The sequence below is a fragment of the Bos taurus genome, chromosome 3 (assembly GCF_002263795.3).
Source record: "Bos taurus isolate L1 Dominette 01449 registration number 42190680 breed Hereford chromosome 3, ARS-UCD2.0, whole genome shotgun sequence".
NCBI lineage: Eukaryota > Metazoa > Chordata > Mammalia > Artiodactyla > Bovidae > Bos > Bos taurus.
In genome coordinates, this window is record NC_037330.1 from 95,487,220 (window position 1) to 95,509,808 (window position 22,589).

The 22,589-nt window shown below is 37.7% G+C and overlaps 1 protein-coding gene across 3 annotated transcripts in view; it reads left to right on the forward strand.

Annotated features, from left to right (window-relative positions):
• The window catches only part of FAF1 (Fas associated factor 1), a 497,629-nt gene that overhangs the window by 135,751 nt on the left and 339,289 nt on the right, over positions 1-22,589 (forward strand). For all 3 annotated transcript variants that reach the window (NM_001046318.1, XM_059884654.1, XM_059884655.1), the window contains exon 4: positions 9,050-9,255. In NM_001046318.1, the coding sequence (NP_001039783.1) occupies positions 9,050-9,255 (206 nt within the window). The remainder of the gene's footprint in view (positions 1-9,049; positions 9,256-22,589) is intronic.

Here is a 22,589-nt window from a genome sequence, read left to right on the forward strand (position 1 = left end):
TCATTGACTGAATGGTGTTTATCAACTATTTTATGTTGTGATCCACACATATGTACTGTATGTGTCTTTGTTTATTAATTTATTGAGGAAGCCTAGAGAAGAAAGGTTTGTTTTCACATCTTGAGCATTATTATAAATAACTTTCAGAATAGGTAGATACTGAAGTTTTCTAATTTAGAAAATGTCCATTTGGGCTAATTAGTTTCTGTTTATTGTCTTTCTGATGTCCATTTAAAAAATCCGGCTTTTTTTTTTTTAAAGACATTTATCTTTAAGGCACATTGTATTTATTTATCTTGTACCTAGAGGTTTTACCAAGGGGTTAACTTTTCAAAATGGAAATAACAAGGTTAGAGTCTCTGTTTGCTTTGCTTTGTTCACTGTCTTTCCTGGACCTGTGTGGTTTGTAGAGGAAAGTTGAATAAGGATAAAAACAACACTTTAGTTGAAGTTTAGATCTAAAATAGTTTTCTCCATAGAGTTTCCCTTACCACTCAGTGTGTTTGTGTGTGTATATATTTTTTTTCTTTTTCTTTTAAATTTTTGGTTAACTAGAATAGTGAGAAGGTCAGATTATAGGATTGAAGTCTTCATAGGTGAAAATTTTTTAAATATATTTTTTGAGTCAACAGTTTTGGATACCTTTGCACTCTTTGGATGCTATTGAACATTAGTCACAACTGATAAGAGTATTCATTAACTGGACCTCTTTTCCCTGTCTCTCTCTCTTTTTCTAATTGCTAGTAAGAAACTCTAATATAAATTCATTATGTTTTGTCGATCTTGAAATAGAATAATTATAGCTAATAAGAAAATTTTAAAGTGATAACTTAAAAAAAAATCCTTTGTGACCAACAAAGCCTGCTTTGATTAGAAATATTAAACTCTGTCCTTGAGTTAGGGTTTGGTAAGAGAAAAGCAGCACACTAGGAATTTCAAATCTAAGGGTCTTTCATGTAGTGCATAGTTATACAGATGTGGTGTAGGTTGAAAGAGCCAAAAAGGGTACTTAAAACAATCTGGATGTAACGACTGCAGGAAACAAATGCACCACTAGGCCCAGATGGGGTGTGTTCTACTGGTGAATAAGGAAGGGAGCCTAGGGCCAGAGAAAACTTAAAGCTGTGGCGTCCTCTGAGAAGAGTGGGCAGAGCTGGGACTGTATGGGCCAGATCCGTGGAACCCACTCCAGAGAGCTTGCTCTAGGACAGGTTGCCCAGAAGAACCCCCTATTGACCACTGAAGGGCACAAAGTCATTCTTTGTACTGGAGGGAAAAGAAAGATTTTGGGAGAGGTTGAAGTTAGCAGAATTTTGGAGCTCAGAGGAAGAACCCTAGGAACTTAGCACCAGACATGAGAAAGAAATCTTGCTCAGCTGATACTGATATTTCTGCCAGTATGCAGAGGTTTGTTTTGAAGTATTGAAAGAAAATAGAAGCTAACATGAGTGATTGACTCTGAAACAAAGTGGGTGCCATTGATGGTGCTGTCACTGCTAGGATAGTGTTGATAGGTTCAGTGTGTAAACTCTAAGAACAGAATTTTGTGTGTGTACACACATGTTGTTACTGTCCTTGTTTCTGTTTACTGGCCATACAGCCATGGTTTGTTCTTCCACTGTTTTCTGTCAGTCAGTACCTCAAATAGTCAAGGTTCTCTACTTGGTGGGACATCTCAAACATTCATTCTTGAAGAGTTAGTATCCTCAGTGGACTTTTGAAGAAAATTGGTTATGCTGCTGCTGCTGCTAAGTCGATTCACTTGTTTCCAACTCTGTGCAACCCCATAGACGGCAGCCCATCAGGCTCCCCTGTCCCTGGGATTCTCCAGGCAAGAACACTGGAGTGGGTTGTCAGTTCCTTCTCCAATGCGTGAAAGTGAAAAGTGAAAGTGAAGTTCCTCAGCTGTGTCTCACTCTTAGCGACCCCATGGACTGCAGCCCACCAGGCTCCTCCATCCATGGGATTTTCCAGGCAAGAGTACTGGAGTGGGGTGCCATTGCCTTCTCTGCTTAACTTTGGGTATACCCTAGAAAATAGCCCATTGCATGTAGCAACAGTCTTGATTTTTTTCCCTTGATTATCAGGAGATATCAGCTAGTATCTCCTCCTTTGTTGGCTGATTCAGTAACTTGAGGAGTATAATAACATGGCCAATTGGCATTCTCAAATTCTAACACAGTGGAAGTACTGTGGAAACATTACGTCCTGTGATCTCTGAACCACCAGATCCCAAAGTTGCAGGAAGCAAAAATTTGGTAAGTTATTAGGCATAATAAGTTAATACCACCACTTAATTCTCATACTCATTTTTTCCCCCTGGCAGTGAGACATATCACGATGTTTTGGTCCTTAATGTAAAGCATATACCATCCTTTACACTTTGAGAACTGCTTCCGTGGCGGCTCAGGAGGTAAAGAAGCCGCCTGCGGGGCAGGCGACCTGAGTTTGATCCCTGGGTTGGGAAGATCCCCTGGAGAAGGAAATGGCTACCCACTCCTGTTTTCTTGCCTGGGGAATCCCATGGACAGAGGAGCCTTGTGGGCTACAGTCCATAGGGTTGCAAAGAGTCAGACACAACTGAGCAACTGACACACAAACTATACCCAATCTGTGCCATAACTATCTTCAACCATTCCACTGTTAAATAGCTAGCTGCTTCTGGGTAATGGTATACATCAGTGATACCAGTGCTGAACTTCTGTTACTATGAAATGAGTTCCTTGGTTAGAACCAGTGTTGGATGGAAAGCCATAGATCAATGAGGCATTCCTTAAATCCATGAATGGTGGTGCTGGCAGAAGCATTGCTGTCCGAGAAGTCAACTATGTATCCAGAAAAGTGTCTTTTTAGATAGGAACAGATGACTGACTGCCCCCTCCATGGTAGAAATGATCCATTACCAGACTCCTGTGAATGGGGTTGTATTGAGGGTTCCATATTGGTCTCTCTTGTTTGCCGTTTAGGCAGTCTGTAGATTCCCTAGCCAGATGCAGACTTGTTGAGGGTAAGTTGATATTGTTGTGCCTAACCTCCACTCCTATTGGCATGGCCAGATTATACCTTAAAGTATTGAATAGTCCTGGGGTACAAATGAATAAAGCTCACTGACATCAGCAGAACAATGCCATTTTATCTGTATTGAGAGTCCCCCCTCCTTTTTTTTTTTGTTTTTTTAACTGGATAGCTTCTCTGTGGCTCAGTTGGTAAAGAATCCGCCTGCAATGCAGGACACAGGGGTTTGATCCCTGGGTTGGAAAGATCCTCGGGAGAAGGCAATGGCTACCCACTCCAGTATTCTGGCCTGGAATGCAAAGAGTCGGACACGACTAAGTGACTTTTACTTTCAGTTTCCTAGACAGCAGTCACCCAATAACATATTTTCACATTTTGTGTCCACACTAAATGATCCATTTCCATTCCTCTTCCTCAGACTCTTGTGTGAGTCAGTTTTCTTTTTATGTTTTCCAAGTTCTGATCAGCTGACCAATTCATTAACAACTTCATGTGATTCAGTATAGATTTGTATCTCAAGTTATTTCTCCGTCTAAATGAAGTGATCACCCTGTGTTACAACCTTAAGTTCTCCTCACTCTCACTACTGTCTTTTTTAAAAATTTCATTTAGTTATTTATTTTTGGCTGTGCTGCATCTTTGTTGCTGTGTGCTGGTTGCTTTCTCTAGTTGCTGTGAGTAGGGCTACTTTCATTGTAGTGTGTGGGCTTCTCATTGTGATGGCTTCTCTTGTTGGGGAGCATGGGCTCTAGTCTCACAGGCTTCAGTAGTTGTAGCACATGAGCTCAGTAGTTGTGGTACTTGGGCTTAGTTGCTCCAAGGCATGTGGGATCTTCCTTGACCAGGACAGAACCTGTGTCCCCTGCATAGGCAGGCAGGCAGATTCATTACCACTGGACCACCAGGGAAGTCATTCAGGGATATCTTTGATTAGGGTTGTAATGATGTTTCAGCAGTCTATTTTTGGTTGGTACTGGCATATTAGACATAATCATTTTTTCCTTTCCCAGTCCAAATTTTTTCTTTCTCAGTTAGCTTAGATATCTCTTAGGCATTGATGGGAGTACAAGGGACAGCAACCAGCTTCTGACCCTGGACCCTGAAACTTCAACAAGGTGAAGGGCCCTGCATTTTTGTGGTGTGTATCTCCTAATGTCTAGCACGCCAGTGTATCTTACCAAAGCATCAAAATGCTTGCTGCTTTTGCTCTTCAGGGCCAGTCTGCATTGTCATCACTATAATGTTTTGTGGAATACCTGGGTAATCAAGATCTGCCCAGGCTAGATTATTATGACAAAGAGCAAGAGAGTTGATTTAATCTTCAGGAAAAGACAGTGAGGGCATATTGTTTACCCTGCTGAGAGGAAGCAAAATGCTTGTCATGGTGCTTGCAAATTAAAACAAAAAGTGTATGCAAGAGTTGTTCTTCCTGTTCTCTCCTCCTACCTAATATCCCTGATTTCATGGATCAGGAAGTCAATAGGAGCTATCTATCGGGATCTGGGGAAAAAACTGCAGAGTAGGTTGAAGAGAGTAAATGAACCTTGTGTGATTAGATTAGGCCAAAACTTCATTTACCACTGTAATCTTCCATTTTTATATTCCCAGGAGAATTAGTATTAGAGTTAGCATCTAGTAATCTCCTAAAGATCTAGATTTTCCTTTAATCAGTACACAAACCCTTAGTAAATAGCTACAGGTCTCTTAGGGGAATTCTTAGAGGAAATTTTACAATACTTACGGTGGCTTTCTTGCATTGTCTTTAGGGGACTAAGGACTTGACCCTCCAGTGTAGATATTATGGAAGTTAGGATCTAGGTTGCCAGATCTAGGTTTCTACTGTTTATAGATCAGTAATTTTAGTCAACTGACTTTCAATTTTGTTTCTTAGAAGTGCCACATTCAATGAAGTACTATTAAAGATTTCTGCAGGTTGAAATCTTCTTATTCTTACGTTTCATCCATGATGTCTATTAACATCATTGCTTCCACCTTTTTCTTGTTGAACTCTGCTCTGTGACCTCTGCACTGTGGGATCCCATCATGCCTATTAGGGAATCTTTTTCAGTGGTGTCATTAGCCCTGGAACACCTGTCTTATTCCCTACCCACAGAAGACAGCTACTACAGAGTTTTTCAAGGATGTAGATTTCCTTCCTAATGTGTTTTTTCAATGCTTTAGTGCAGTATTCTCTGGGACCTCATGGATAATGTCATGGGATGATGTGTATATATTCAGGTTCTACATGATTAATTAACTCCAGCATTCATGTTTTTTTAAGCATCTTTATTTCTTCTACATTTTGCCAGGAAAGTTTGGGCATTTCATCCTCATTAAATGTAGACTCATTTGGGATTTAAGTTTCCTTCGGTCAACAAGAAAACTATTAGAGGTTCTTACAGCTGCTTAAGCAAACATATTATATTTGGCCCTATCCAAACTCTTTTTGTCAAACTCACTTCAAACTTATTTCCACAACTATTCCCTATGATTTTGCTGATATAATTTATCAAAATCTTATAATTACTTTTGGATATAAGCTATCTTTTCTCAGTTAATATGTTGTACTTGTTTTTGTGGAGCATGCCTACATCCGACTTTCTAAGTAGTAAGGAATGGTGGAGGTAGGTTTTAAGAATAGGCATCAACTTTCAAGGGAACTGTCTCAGGTAATAGTATTAATAGTTTTTAAGCAAGAGACTAGTCTTCTTAACCATGAGGAGGAGCTATTTCTGCTTACAAAAGAGGCTCAGAGAGACTCAAGGGGTTCACAGTTCTAACCTTTATCTGAATCCACTCAGGTATCTGCATTTCCTGGGCTTCCCTGGTGGCTCAGCTGGTCAAGAATCCACCTGCTATGTGGTAGACCTGGGTTTGATCCCTGGGTTGGGATGATCCCCTGGAGAATGAAACAGCTACCCACTGCAGTATTCTGGCCTGGAGAATACAGTCCCCTATACGACCCCTGGAGAAGGCAATGGCAACCCACTCCAGTACTCTTGCCTGGGGAGTCCCATGGGCAGGGGAGCCTGGTGGGCTGCAGACCATAGGGTCGCTAAGAGTTGGACACGACTGAGCAATTTCACTTTCACTTTTCACTTTTCACTTTCATGCATTGGAGAAGGAAATGGCAACCCACTCCAGTACTCTTGCCTGGAGAATCCCAGGGACGGGCGAGCCTGGTGGGCTGCTGTCTATGGGGTCGAATAGAGTCGGACACGACTGAAGCGACTTAGCAGCAGCAGCAGCATACGACCCCTATTCGGTCCATGAGATTGCAAAGAGTCAGACATGACTGAGCGACTTTCACTTTCATCCCCATTCCACATCTTAGGGCCTCACTCCTTCCACAACAGTGCCTTAACTTTCACAAGAGAGATTTAAAAAGCATGTATATTCAACTTTCACTATAGCTATGCAAGCTGAAAACTTAAATTCTGAGTCTGATTTTTAGGAGAATCATACCTTTGATTACAAGAGATAAGAAACTTGTTTAAAAGTGCCACTTCAGAAACTCTGTAACATTCTTAACATGAATGAATGGAATGTTAAAACTCCCTAGTGTGTCATTCTGTTCTGTAAGCTCTCCTTTGGAGTGAGAAGCAGTCTGCTCATAGTTCTTGTTATCATTATTACCACCATAATGGTCAGGTCAGATCATCATTTGGTTCCTTCAGGCACTTGTTTCAATAGTGATAGTTAATCATTATGCCAGTGCATGGCTTGGGTCACTAATATCGCATTTTCCGTTGGCAAGGAGCTAAGCAGTGCATTGAAGGTCAAGACCATAATCAAGGCAGTTCCTGAATCCTCTGTTTCCTGGGACACCTTCGTTATCAAGAAAATGAAACCACACTCTAGGGTATTTTTAACAGAGGTATTCAGACGGTGAAGAATCCGCCTGCAATGCAGGAGACCCAGCTTCGATCTGTGGGTCAGAAAGATCCCCTGGAGAATGAATGACTGCCCACTTCAGAATTCTTTCCTGGAGAATCCCATGAATTCAGAATCCAAGAATGCTGTATTTTTGCCTGGAGAATCCCACGAGCCTGGTGGGCTACAGTCCATGGGGTTTCAAAGAATCGGACACGACTGAGTGACTAAGCACACAATGTAGGATCAGTTAAACAGGTTTGGAGGACTAAAAGAGCAAAAAAGTAAAACTGAAGTAACAGGTATAATCATTGCTTCAGGAAGTTACCACTTGAAGGTGTAAGAAATTAACAGAACTTTAAATTTCAGATGGGCTCTTTGGAATGGAGGATCAGACTTCTGTGGGATGTTTATTGTCTAGCCATTAACTGGTATCTCAGGGGGAATGACAAGAAGCTGATTGTAGGAATGCTGAAAAAAAGCGCGCGACTGAAAGCTGCAGGGTGATGCTAATGGAAATGCATGTAAACAGGAAGAAGGAAATCTTTCTTGCCCTGCTCCTAGTTACTAAGTTCTATCTAGTACCTCTATTTGACAAAGTCTATCAGGAAACCTTAAAGAAAAAATATAATTTTGCAGAAATCTTAGCTCCTAAATTACAGAAGACTATACAGGGGTGAATTTGGAATTAAGAAACAATAAGTCAGTGACTAAGCTACTGTTTTTCTTAGGTTCTGAGACATTGTGACAACATTTAGATACCTGAAGTGTTGCACAGATTCTGTTCTTAGATATTAGAAACTCACTTTGGATTCCAGCAGTGACATTCTTCCTGCTTGGGACATTTTCTCTGTTCTCATGTCTTCCTTCCCACATTACTTTCCTTGACTGTAACAACTGGGAGAATGGATAGGTTTATGTCTTTGAATCAGCGATTACTTGAGTGCCTGAACTCAGTTAAGATCTAACCTAGTCATGTTAAGACTTTTTGACAGTGACCTACAGTGAGAAATATTTGGAATCCAAAACACATATTACAAATATGTCCCAGAATCAAAAGTTTTTTGAAACAATACTTAGTTCTAACTATTAAACATACTGATAATTTCTATTCTATTCTGTTCTCTTCTACTCTATTCTTAGTCTTATCCTAATTCTATTCTTTAAAATATGAAGTAAATATAAATATTTTCTCCTTAATTGTATAAACAAGGCTTAACCTAGCTTGTTTTTGGTCATTCTTGTCATTGTTCCTATTCGAGCCCCCCACCCATTAATTTACTTTAGCTTCAGGGTGAGAAGAAAAGTATTTTAGAACTGAGCTTATAGTTCTTATGTTGGAGAAAAGTTATACAATAATGATATTTAATGGGAGCATTTCTTATGCTCCCCCACTACTTTTCCTACTGAGGGGGAAAATAGTGACTATATATATATATATATATATATATTATATAAAATATACATTAAGTTAGAGAAAGAAATCCAAATTCTTTAGAATTATTTCTCCTCTCATTAATTTGTTAAATGTGTATCTCCTGTGATAAAGTATTGAACTTGGCAGATGATACAGCCAATAAAAACACAAATGTGAGCTTCATAATTATTGGTAGTGGTGAGAAGTTAGAACTAGTCTGAGGTAGTAAAACGTGCTCTGAGTTGAAAAATATTCAATCTGAGATATGAAGGATAATTTAGCTAGAAGAAAGGTGAAATTTGGGGATGGGATGGGAAGGAAAGATTGTTCTTAGAAGGAATGGTTAAGGCTATTTGTTTATTTGGTTTAGAAATAGTAAAGTTTTCAGAATAGATTTTGTGGAAAATGTAGTTAACGACTGGGTAAGTAAATCAGAAAGAAAATACTGTGGGTTAAGAAAATACTGTAATTCACAAGAGTTTAAATGATGTTTTACCAACATAGTAAGAGCACAAGACAAAAAAATAATTGAATAATATGTGTGATACTACTATGAGAGGGAAAGTAAGGTGGCTTTCACTCAGTGGGAGAGATTTTGTGAAAGAATTAGAACTTAAGTTAGTCCTTGATGCACAGGTAGATAAATATGATGTGAAGAACAACACAAGCCAAGTATGGAGTAGATCTTTAGTGGTAATCTGTAGTGATTTGGTTGATGATAATGCTTTTTTGTCAATATTTCAGTGACTATGGAGGTGAGACTATATCAGGACCTGCATTTGATCCAGCAAGTCACCCAGCTCCAGCTCCTGCTCCCTCTTCCTCTTCAGCATTTCGACCTGTAATGCCATCTAGGCAAATTGTAGAAAGGCAACCGCGGATGCTGGACTTCAGGGTTGAGTACAGAGACAGAAATGTTGATGTGGTACTGGAAGACAGCTGTACTGTTGGTAAGGTTTTTCCTGCCATATAGCCTTCACAAATAAAAAATTTATTAGGTAAACATTCAGCTCATATTCTTTTCTTTTGAGTTGACTGCTATACCAAGAAGGAGAAAGAAAACCAGATTGATGTTGTTCCATATAGATTATTGTGTTCTAATTTTAAATACTGTCTTGAGATTGAGGTAAGTTTGAGAAGAAAGGTTTTTTGTTCTACATATACAGAATGGTATATAAAGCTGTTTCAGGGCAGATACCAACCAAATATCTCAGAGCTTAAAAAAAATAACAAAATTATTAAGTACATTGATATCAGACTTTTTAGCTGAAGTGCCCTCATTTTTAATACTGATTAATGAGAGATCAGAAATAAGACATTTCCATTACTTTCCCTCCCTGGCGTCTGAATAAATGCTTTAGCATTATTCTTTCAAAGGAAACTCAAAGTGTATGCCTGCCGTTTTAAGACAAACTTTACCAAAATTCTATAGAGAAACTATGTTGAATTCATATTCGATTCAGATTATTTGATCCATGTTTGTTGTAGAACCAGAAATTGTATTTTTATTTTAATAGAATTTTGCCTTAAATCTAAATTTTAGATATTTCTGAAATTTTGCTTTTGTTCATTTTTGGGGAGATTCTTATTTAATTTTATTAATTGAAGTATGTTAAGAGAAAAGCAAGGCTGTTAAAACTAATCAGATAGTTGTTCCTTTACTTAAATCCATTAAGAAACTTTCCACTGTTTGGAGGATAAAATTCAAGTCTTTTAACATGGCCTGTAAGTCCCTGCTTGACCAGACACTGCTGCATTTCTAGTTTTCATCTGTTATCACTCTCCTTCTACTCACCGTGCCCAACTTGTAATGGACTTCTTTCAGTTCACTGAATAGGTTATACCCAGTAAGGCATTTGGACTTGTTCTTTTCTTTGCCTAAATTCCTCCAGATATAAATGAGATATGTACATTATAGTTTTATTAACAGTAGCTACATTGTTGTACAGCAAATGTTTATAACTTTTTCACTTGTAGAAGTGAAACTGTATCCACTGAAAAGCAACTCCCCATTTTCCCCTACTGCCGAGTTCCCTGGCTGTTGTCATTCTATTTTCTGCTTCTATGAGTTTGACTACTTTAAATATCTTATATAAGTGGAATCATGCAGCATTTGTGTTTCTGGATTATTTCACTTAGTATGATATCCTCATGGTTCATCCATGTTGTAACATATTACAGGATTTCCTTTTTTAAAACTGAGTAATATTCCAGATGTTCAAGCTAGTTTTAGAAAAGGCAGAGGAACCAGAGGTCAAATTGCCAACACCCGCTGGATCATTGAAAAAGCAAGAGAGTTCCAGAAAAACATCTATTTCTGCTTTATTGACTATGCCAAAGCCTTTGACTGTGTGGATCACAATAAACTGTGGAAAATTCTGAAAGAGATGGGAATACCAGACCATCTGACCTGCCTCTTGAGAAACCTATATGCAGGTCAGGAAGCAACAGTTAGAACTGGACATGGAACAACAGACTGATTCCAAATAGGAAAAGGAGTACGTCAAGGCTGTATATTGTCACCTTGCTTATTTAACTTTTATGCAGATTACATCATGAGAAACGCTGGGCTTGAAGAAGCACAAGCTGGAATCAAGATTGCCGGAAGAAATATCAATAACCTCAGATATGCAGATGACACCACCCTTATAGGCAGAAAGTGAAGAGGAACTAAAAAGCCTCTTGATGAAAGTGAAAGAGGAGAGTGAAAAAGTTGGCTTAAAGCTCAGCATTCAGAAAACTAAGATCATGGCATCTGGTCCCATGACTTCATGGGAAATAGATGGGGAAACAGTGGAAACAGTGTCAGACTTTATTTTTGGGGGCTCCAGAATCACTGCAGATGGTGACTGCAGCCATGAAGTTAAAAGACGCTTACTCCTTGGAAGGAAAGTTATGACCAACCTAGATAGCATATTCAGAAGCAGAGACATTACTTTGCCAACAAAGGTCTGTCTAGTCAAGGCTATGGTTTTTCCTATGGTCATGTATGGATGTGAGAGTTGGACTGTGAAGAAAGCTGAGCACCAAAGAATTGATGCTTTTGAACTGTGGTGTTGGAGAAGACTCTTGAGAGTCCCTTGGACTGAAAGGAGATCCAACCAGTCCATTCTAAAGGAGATCAGTCCTGGGTGTCTTTGGAAGGTATGATGCTAAAGCTGAAACTCCAATACTTTGGCTACCTCATGCAAAGAGTTGACTCATTGGAAAAGACTCTGATGCTGGGAGGGATTGGGGGCAGGAGGAGAAGGGGACGACAGAGGATGAGATGGCTGGATGGCATCACCGACTCGATGGACGTGAGTCTGAGTGAACTCCGGGAGTTGGTGATGGACAGGGAGGCCTGGTGTGCTGGGATTCATGGGGTCGCAAAGAGTCGGACACGACTGAGCGACTGAACTGAACTGAATATTATATTGTGTGTATGTGCCATGTTTTATCTGTTCATCTGTTTATGGACATTTAGGTTATTTCCACCTCTTGTCTATTGTAAATAATGCTATGGTGAACATGGGATTGCAAATATCTCTTTAGACATTACTTTCAATTCTTTGTGTGTGTGTTGGTTTATTCCTCTGTTTTTTTTGTTTGTTTGTTTTTGTTTTCTGTATTTCATTTTATTGGAGTATAGTTGATTTACAATGTTGTGTTAGTTTTAGGTGTACAGCAAAAGTGATTCAGTTATATGTATATATATATATATTCTTTTTTTTTAAGATTCTTTTCTCTTATAGGCTATCACAGAATATTGAGTAGAGTTCCCTGTGCTATACAGTAGATCCTTGTTGGTTATCTATTAATATCTTATATATAGTAGTGTATGTGTATTCATTCCAGGGTTCTAGTTTATTGCCACCCCTCCCCATTCCCCCTTTGCTAACTGTTAGTTTGTTTTCAGTATCTGTAAGTTCATTTCTGTTTTGTAAATACATTCATTTCTTTTTTTAAAAAGTAGATTCCACATATAAATGATATATGATATTTGTCTCACTTCACTTAGTATGATAATCTCTAGGTCCATCAGTGTTGCTGCAGATGGCATTATTTCACGCTTTTATGTGGCTGAGTAATATTCTGTTAGAGCTTCCCTAGTATCTCAGCAGTAAAAAAAATCTGCCTGCCAGTGCAGTGCAGGAGACGTGGGTTCAATCTCTGGGTCAGAAAGATCGCCTGGAGAAGGAAATGGCAACCCATTGCAGTATTCTTGCCTGGGAAATACTATGGACAGAGAATCATGATGGGCTGTAGCCCATGGGGTCGCAAAGAATGAGACACGACTTAGGGACTAAACAACAATAAATATTCCATTGTATATAGGTACCATATCTTCCTTATCCATTCCTCTGTCAATAGACTTTTAGGTGTGTTCTTCTGGATTAATACCCAGAAGTGGCCTTGCTGGATCATATGGTATTTCTGTTTTTAATTTTTGAGCAGCTTCTATACTTTTTTGCATAGTGGCTGAACATTTTACATTTCCAGCAATAGAACACAAGTATTCCTTCTGATTTTTCCACATTACCAGTGCTTGTCATTTTCTGATATTTTGTTTTTGTTTTTATAATGACCATCTTAACATCTATGAGTGACATCTCATTGTAGTTTTGATTTATAGTTCATGATGATTGAGTATCTTTTTATATAGCTGTTGATCATTTGTATGTCTTTGGAGAAATGTCTGTTAAAGTCCTTTGCCAAGTTTTAAATTGGATTATTTAACTTTATTGCTATTTAGTTGTACATTTCTTTGTTTTGAATATTAACCCCTTAGCAGATAATGTAGTTTGCAAATATTTTTTCCCATTCTGTAGGTTCCTTTTACTCTGTTATTCCTTTTGCTGTACAGACGCTTTTTAGTTTAATTTAGTCCCACTAGTCTATTTTTGTATTTGTTGTCTACGCTTCTGGTGTCATATCCAATAAATCATTGCCAAGATAAATATTATGGAGTTTTTTCTTTATGTTGTCTTCTAGGAGTTTTGCAATTTCAGATTTTTAACCCATTTTGAGGTAATTCTTGGGTATGGTATAAGATAAGCATCTAATTTCATTCTTTTGCATGTGGCTATCCAATTTTGCCCACACTATTTGTTAAAGAGACTCTTTATAATGTAGACTTGGTACCCTTGTCAATGATCATGTGACTTATGTGTGGGTTTTGTTCTGGACTTTGTTTTATTCTCTTCTTTATGCAAGTCCTGGGCTGTTTTGATAACTTTGTAAAATTTCTTGAAGTCAGTAAGTGTGAAGCCTTAAGTTTCATTCTTCTTTCTCAAGATTGTTTTGGCTATTTAGGGTCTTTTGTGGTTCCATATGAATTTTAGTATTGTTTTTATTTGAGATCTTTCTACTCTTTAAAATGTAGGCATCTATTGCTAGAAACTTTCCTCTTAGCACAGCTTTCCATAAGTTTTGGTAATGTTATGTTCTCATTTGTCTGATGATATTTTCTACTTCTCTTTATTTCTTCTTTGGCCTATAGGTTGTTCAAGCATTACATTGTTTAATATCTACATATTTGTAAATTTTCTGGGATAGAGGACATATTAGGTGGTGGTGGTTGTTTAGTCAGTAAGTCATGTCCACCTTTTGTGACCCCATGGTCTGTAGCCCTCCAGTCTCCTCTATCCATGAGATTTCTCAGACAAGAATACTAGAGTGGGTTACCATTTCCTTTTCCAGAGGATCTTCCCAACCCAGGGATCAAACCTGCATCTCCTGCATTTGCAGGTGGATTCTTTACCTCTCAGCTGCCAGGGAATCCTGCCATATTCGGTTACAAACAAGTTAATGGATTTAAGAAGACTCAAATCATACCACATATGTTTTCCAACCACAGTATAATGAAACTGAAAGTCAGCAGCACTTTCCTTTATGCTTTTCTTAAATTTATTATCTGTCCTGAGCATGTTCCATGTGTGCTTAAGAGGATGTGTATTCTGATGTGTATGCTGTTGGATGTTATGTTTTGTACATGTCTGTTAATTCCATTTTGTCTACAATTTTTGTTCAAGTCCTTATTGATCTTCTCTGTGGAAGTTTTATCCATTATTGAAATCCTCTGCTATTTTTGTGTTGTTATATATTTCTCCCCTTGATTCTTTCCTTGTTGGCTTTGTAAATTGGGTTCTTTGATGTTGAGTACATATATGCTCATAATTGACATGTCCTCCTGGTGAATTGCTTCTTTTATCATTATATAATATTTTCTCACAACATTTTTTCTTTTTTCTTAGATTGAAGTATAATTGATATACAGTATTGCGTTAATTTCAGGTATGCAGTATAGTGTTTCAGTATTTTTGTAGATTATGTTCCCCTATAGATTATTAAAATGTATTGGGTGTAATTCCCAGTGCTGTACAGTTTATTTATTTCACGTATGCTGCTGCTGCTGCTAAGTTGCTTCAGTCGTGTCCGACTCCGTGCGACCCCATAGATGGCAGCCCACCAGGCTCCCCCGTCCCTGGGATTCTCCAGCCAAGTAGTGTGTTAATCCCATACTCCTAATTTTTCTTCCCTGGCTCCCTCTCCCCGTTTTTAGCCATAAGTTTGTTTTCTATGTCTCTGGGTCTCTTTCTCTTTTGTATATACATTCATTTGTATTAGATTTTTTAGATTCCACATAAAAGTGATATCATATATTATTTGTCTTTCTCTGTATTATTTCATCAAGTATAGTCTCTGGATCTATCCATGTTTCTGCAGATGACAGCATTTCGTACTTTTTTATGGCTGAATAGTACTCGTGAATGTGTGTGTGTGTGTGTGTTTGGGGGAGTGGGCGGGAGGGATAGGGAGAGCGAGGGATCTCCTTCATCTAGTTGTCTGGTTTTGGACCATTTACACAGAATATCTTTTCTCATTCTTTCAGTTTCAGCCTGTATGTGTTCATGAATCTAGAGTCTCCTGTAGACAGTATATGAGCTTCCCAGGTGGCTCAGTGGTAAAGGATCCACCTGTCAATGCAGGAGATGCCTGAGACGTGGGTTTGATTCCTGTGTCAGGAAGATACTTTTGGCAACTCACTTCAGTACTTTGCCTGGAAAATCCCATGGACAGAGGAGCCTGATGGGCTATAGTCCATGGGGTTGCAAAGATTTGGACACAACTGAGCATACACACAATAGACAGCATATAGTTGGAGTTTGTGTTTTTAATCCATTTAGCCTGTTTGTGTCTTTTGATTGGAGAGTTTTATCCATAAACATTTAAAGTAATAACTGATAGAAAAGAACTTACTGTTGCTATTTGTTAATTGTTTATTTCTGTCTTGTGGCTTTTTTATCTCTTTTCCTCTTTTACTGTCTTTCTTTGTTGATTTTTTTTTTTTTTTGGTAGTATCATTCTTTGATTCTTTTCATTTTCTTTTGTATATCTCCTTTAGGTATTTTCTCTGTAGTTTCCATTGGGTTTATATAAGACATCTTACAGTTACTACAATCTATTTTAACCTAACCTCAGTCATATACAAAACCTCTGCTGTTTTATTGTCTCCTCTTTTTGTTCAGTTCATTTCAGTTCAGTCACTAAGTCATGTTCAACTCTTTGCGACCTCATGGACTGCAGCATGCCAGGCCTCCCTGTCCATCACCAACTCCTGGAGTTTAGTCAAACTCATGTCCATTGAGTCGGTGATGCCATCCAACCATCTCATCCTCTGTCGTCCCCTTCTCCCTCCTTCAATCTTTCCCAGCATCAGGGTCTTTTCAAATGAGTCAGTTCTTTGCATCAGGTGGCCAGAGTATTGGAGTATCATCTTTAGCATCAGTCCTTCCAGTGAATATTCAGGACTGATTTCCTTTAGGATGGACTGGCTGGATCTCCTTGCAGTCCAAGGGACTCTCAAGAATCTTCTCCAACACCACAATTCAAGAGCATCAATTCTTACGTGCTCAGCTTTCTTTATAGTCCATCTCTCACATCCATACATGACTAGTGGTAAAACCATAGCTTTGACTAGACAGACCTTTGTTGGCAAAGTAATGTCTCTGCTTTTTAATATGCTGTCTAGGTTGGTCATAACTTTACTTCCAAGGAGGAAGTGTCTTTTAATTTCATGGCTGCAATCACCATCTGCAGTGGTTTTGGAGTTCCCCCCAAAAATAAGTCTATTACTTTCCCACTGTTTCCCTATTTGCCGTGAGGTGATGGGACCAGATGCCATGATCTTAGTTTTCTGAATGTCGAGCTTTAAGCCATCTTTTCCACTCTCCTCTTTCCCTTTCATCAAGAGGCTCTTTAGTTCTTCTTCACTTTCTGCCATAAGGGTGGTATCATCTGCATATCAGAGGTTATTGATATTTCTCCCAGCAATCTTGTCCAGTATGTGCTTCATCCAGCCCAGCATTTCTCATGATGTACTCTGCATATAAGTTAAATAAGCAGGGTGACAATATACAGTCTTGACATATTCCTTTCCCGATTTGGAACTAGTCTGTTCCATGTCCAGTTCCAACTGTCGCTTCCTGACCTGCATACAGATTTCTCAAGAGGTTGACATCCGTTGGATCATCAAAAAAGCAAGAGAGTTCCAGAAAAGCATCTATTTCTGTTTTATTGACCATGCCAAAGCCTCTGACTGTGTGGATCACAACACACTTTGGAAAATTCTTAAAAAGATGGGAATACCAGACCACCTGACCTGCCTGTTTTTGTTACTGATTCATAAATTGCATCTTTTCATATTATGTATACATTAACATATTTTTAGTTATACTTATTTTTTGCACTTTTGTCTTTTAACTCCTCTCTCAGATTAAGTGTTTTAAGTACCACTGTTAAAATATTCTGTGGTTTGTTTCTATGTAGTGTCTTCTTGTTGGAACTTAGAGTACTCTCTTTAGCATTTCTTATTAGGTTGGCTTACTGTTGATGAACTCTCTCAGCTTTTGTTTATCTGGTGAAGTCTTTATTCTGCCTTAATATTTGAAGGATAATTTTGCTGGCCATAGTATTCTTGTTTGGTGGTTTTGTTCTTTCAGAACTTTGAATATATTATTCTACTTTCTTTCGACTGGAAAGGTTTCTACTGAGAAATATTAGCTGATAGTCTTGTGAGGGTCCCCTTTATGTGACAAGCTTTTCTCTTGCTGTTTTCACATTTCTCTTTATCCTTTAATTGCCAGGTGACTCAGTCGTAAAGAATCCACTTGCCAATGCTTGAAACTCAGGACATGTGGGTTTGAGCCCTGAATTAGGGAGATCCCCTGGAGTAGGAAATGGCTATCCATTCCAATATTCTTGCCTGGAAAATTCCAGGGACAGAGGAGCCTGGCAGGCTACAGTCCATGGGGTTGCATAGAGTTGTACATGACTGAGTGAGCACACATGCACGCATTCACATCCTTTAATTTGACAGTTTGATTTTAATGTGTTTTGATGTAGATTTCTTAGGATTTATCCTTCTGTTATCTTTTGTGCCTTATGAATCTGAATGTCTTTTCTTTCCCATATTTGGGAAGTATTCAACCATTATTTCTTCAAATCTGCTTTCTCCTTCCCTCCGCAGCTCCCATTATGTGTATATTTGTCCGTTAATGGATTACCATAAGGCCTTTGGCCTTTCTTCAGTCTTTTTTATCTTTCATTTTATTTCTCTGGATAATTTCAAGTGACATGTCTTAGCACATAGATTCTTTTTGTTAATCAAGTCTATTGTTGAGCCCCTTTAGTGAAATGTTCAATTCACTTATTGTATTTTTCAGCTCCAGGATTTATGTTTGATTCTTTTTTATAGTTTTTATAATTTTTATACTTTCTGTCTCTTTGCTGACATTTAAAATGAGCTTGCATTTTTAAAATCACAAAACTCATCTACTGATATTGAAAAATAATTTTATTTATCTTTACAGGAGTATTATAATTAGTTAGAATTGATCATGCTTATTGCCTATACGTATTTTCAGTAATATTGCCAAGTTATCCTTGGTATATTAGGAGGGTATTAGCAGGCCTTTACTTTCTTAGCATAATGATGAATGTATTCACTGTAATTAGAGAAGTAACTCAGTGTCATGTAATACTTTCTCTTTTAAATCATAAAATTATCTCAAGTTTTTATCTATTTTAAGAATACTAGAATACAGTTCTGTATTAAATAAATTTTAACTGCTCTTGTATAGCATGAGACTGAGTAGTTAATAGCGACTCTTTCAAATTGACCTTATTCTTTTTGTTGTGGGAGACCTGAGTTCTATCCCTGGGTCAGGAAGATCCCCTGGAGAAGAAAATTGCAATCCATTCCAGTATTCTTGCCTTGAAGATCTCATGGATGGAGGAGGAGCCTATGGAGGAGGTGGATTATAGTCCATAGGGTTGCAAAGAGTCAGACATGCCTGAGTGACTTCACTTTTTTGTTGTTGAAGTATTTGGGATATGGTGAAAGTTCATGGATATTTTAATCACTTCATCCACTTTTTATTGGTTCACTCAGTTGGAGTCAGTTTTGTGTCCCTGCTCATTTCAAAGATGGTGATGAAAATGTTCACTTCTCGATTATATATGTTAAAATTATACTTTAATTCTATCCTAGTTTGGAGAATGTGAACTATTTTAAAGCTTTGTTATAGATATATATGATAGAGTTTCTAGGGGTCACATTTTGTAAACTCTTAGTCTTTTAATTTACTGTAAAAATGGACTTCTACAGAAGCATTTGTGTTATCATTCATTTGGACTGCAGCCTACCAGGCTCCTCTGTCCATGGGGTTTTCCAGGCAAAAGTACTGGAGTGGGGTGCCATTACCTTCTCCATAACCCTGAATGCTGCTGCTGCTAAGTTGCTTCAGTCGTGTCCGACTCTGTGCAACCCCATAGACAGAAGCCCACCAGGCTCCCCTGTCCCTGGGATTCTCCAGGCAAGAACACTGGAGTGGGTTGCCATTTCCTTCTCCAATGCAGGAAAGCGAAGAGTGAAAGGGAAGTCGCTCAGTCATGTCTGACTCTTCGCGACCCCATGGACTGCAGCCTACCAGGCTCCTCCATCCATGGGATTTTCCAGGCAAGAGTACTAGAGACACTGATGTATAGAACAGTCTTGTGGGCTCTGTGGGAGAGGGAGAGGGTGGGATGATTTGGGAGAATGGCATTGAAACATGAATAATATCATATATGAAATGAGTCGCCAGTCCAGGTTTGATGAATGATACTGGATGCTTGGGGCTGGTGCACTGGAACGACTCAGAGGGATGGTACGGGGAGGGCGGAGGGAGGAGGATTCAGGATGGGGAACACGTGTATACCTGTGGTGGATTCATGTTGATATATGGCAAAACCAATACAATATTGTAAAGTTAAAAAATAAAAAAAAACTTAAAAAAAAAAGAAAACAAATACAATTTAAGTAGCTACATACATTTTATAAATGAAACTTGATTCCAAATAAATTGTAAGCCAGATACTATTATTGTATGATATGTATCTTTCTACTACTTGTCCACACTGTTCCAATTTTTTATTTGTTCTGGATTATAGTTATTCTCTTATTATGAATTATATACCAGTTAAATAATCACATCATGGATGTTTTCTTTGTTCATTGTTGGTTTGTTGATATGCATCACTGTGGAAGGCACACTCAGGGATATTTGGAATTGTTGGAAGTTTTTTTTCTTTCATTTCTTTCACTGCTTTTGATTAAGTTCTCTTAGTTTCATGGTATCACTTGAATTCCTCCTTTATTTTGATTCCTTATGTTGCAGTTCAAGAATTAATTTCTTTCATTAGTTACTGTAACAGTTCCTCCCTCTATTTCTATTCTTTCAGTTTCTTCCTTCCTCTGTTCTGTATCTTACATAGTTTTCCTATGGTGATCTTTTATAATCTTTCTAAATCTCCTCATATCCTTTGGTGGTACCTTACTTTCTATATTCTGTTTGACTTTCTTCTTTCTTGTTTTAGTTTTCTGGAAAGCTTACACTCATCTTTGAATACCATGAGTAAACATCTCCCTTTATGAAGCCCTTCCTAACCACTGTTGACATAGTTACTTTGATTCATCTCTTATGATATCATAAAATTTTGTGTATACTTTCAAAATTGATTTTAAAACATCTTACTCTTTTTTTGTGTTTTGGTTTTCCCTTGTGAATATTAACTTCTCAAACTCAGAGACCATGTTCTTTTTTTGTCTCTGAATTCTTCCTCTAAACGCAATGTTTGGCGTCGGACACGACTGAAGTGACTTAGCAGCAGCAGCAGCAGATCAGTTAATATGTATGTCTCAGTAAATGAGCATGTGTATAAATTTGTATGCACATTAAATCGTCTACTGCAGGAAATTTAAAAAATAGACACATGAAATTTTATGTGACTTATAATTGTTAGTTTTTAGCTGTTGGCCATCTTACTGTTATTAAGGAGTTGGATAAATACTACTTTTCCTGTATCTCTCTCTCTCTCTCTCTCTCTCTCTCTCTCTATATATATATATATATATGTAAATAAATACTAAAGTACAGAGAGATACTAAATAAGATAATGCCATTCCCATGTTATTACCAGGAAGACTTTACAAAGTATAAAAGTAAGCCTAAAGGCAGCCAAGAACTTTATATCAGAGTGACACCTAGTGGTAATTGTATTGGTCTGTTAATATTTTTGTGTCCTTTTTATTACCTGTAGTTTCATTTTATTACAAAATTGTTCTGGATTTTCTTGAATAAACTAAAAGAATTATTTTAAAGCAGCAATACTGTCTACTGTGAAGTAGTGTCACCTTGAAGATAGGAATTATTGTATATTTTTATGTCTAAGATCTAGCAATAGACATACAGGTATTTGTTCGATACAGTTTGTTCCATAAAATCTGTCTGCAAACCTGCTTTTGCTGGGCCTGTTCAGCAAAGCCTTAAGTTCCATTTCTGGAGTGTAGCAGAAAAATGGGTTTGTTGTGAGCTGAACCATTTGCCTTATTTATTTTTTTTTAAATCTTCTTTCTTAAGAGCTTTTAATCCTTTTATTATGTTGAATGCCATTTTGGTGTAAAAGTGTTTGATGAGTATGGAAAGAGTTAAAACATTTACCAAGTGCATTTGAACCTAAAAAAATAGTTTGGAATATTTCAAACCAGTTTTTGTCTTGAATATATGAACTTGTTTTCTGGTCTTGACTCTTAAATGCAGATAAACTCTGTAATTTTGTTGTTGTTATCGGTACATGTGGAAAGAAATAGTAGCAACCTTTTTTGCCTCACATATATGAATCAGCATGAAGCAAGAGAACTGATCATAGCTTGTACTTCTGAAGAGGAAAGATAGCAAATGTTATCTATTAGTAATATTTTTCTTTGGTCCATCAGCAAACTCATGTCTGTTGTCACCATGTTAACCATTATGTACTCCAAATTATTTATAAAATCATTTTTCAAGTTTTATTGAGTTATAATTAACATAGAGCACAGTTTAAGGTGTGAGGCATAATGATTTGAGTTATATACATCATATAAAGTCAATTTAAAGTCTAAATAAGCATCATCCCATGCTGGTCTTACTGTGCATAATTTATTTTTATTTATGCATTAGAATTTAAAAAAAATTTAGCCCCACATTTTTAGATACTGTGCTTTAGTAAACATTTTTAAAATAGAGATGTATATAAAGAACAAAATGAGTACCTTCCCTCTCTGATTCTTCAAAAGTAAAAGTATCGAAGTGTTAGTTGCTCAGTCATGTCCAACTCTTTGCCTGTAGCCCACCGGTGCTCTGTCCATGGAATTCTCCAGGCAAGAGTACTGGAACGGGTGACCGTTCCCTTCTCCAGGGGATCTTCCCGACCCAGAGTTCAAACCCGGTCTCCTGCATTGCAAATGAAATCTTTACTGTCTGAGCCACCTCTGATTCTTAAATCCATGCAATTGTCAGTTTGGTGTGTGGTTTAAGTTTGACATTTTATAAAATGTCTTTATCTGGAAATAATGTTTACTCAGTTACTTTCATTCCTCATGTGATTTTTGTTGTCATATCTTCATAGGAAGGCAGTGAAGATCAGAAGCATAGAGTTATGTTTTCTACCATCTTTATTTTCTTCCATTCATCTTTCAATCTCCTCTTCCTCTGATAGTTCCCTATCATCTTCCTTTGAAAAGTTCCCTATCATCTTCCTTTGAAAGATTGTAAAATAGCTTTTCTCCTTTTTAAAGGAATAATCATACATAGTAATGGGTTGCACATACTTGTACAAGCATACCTTGGAGATATTGTGGGTTTGGTTCCAAGACTACTACAATGAAGTGACTGTCACAATGAAACAAGTTACATGTACTTTTTGCTTTCCCAATGCATTA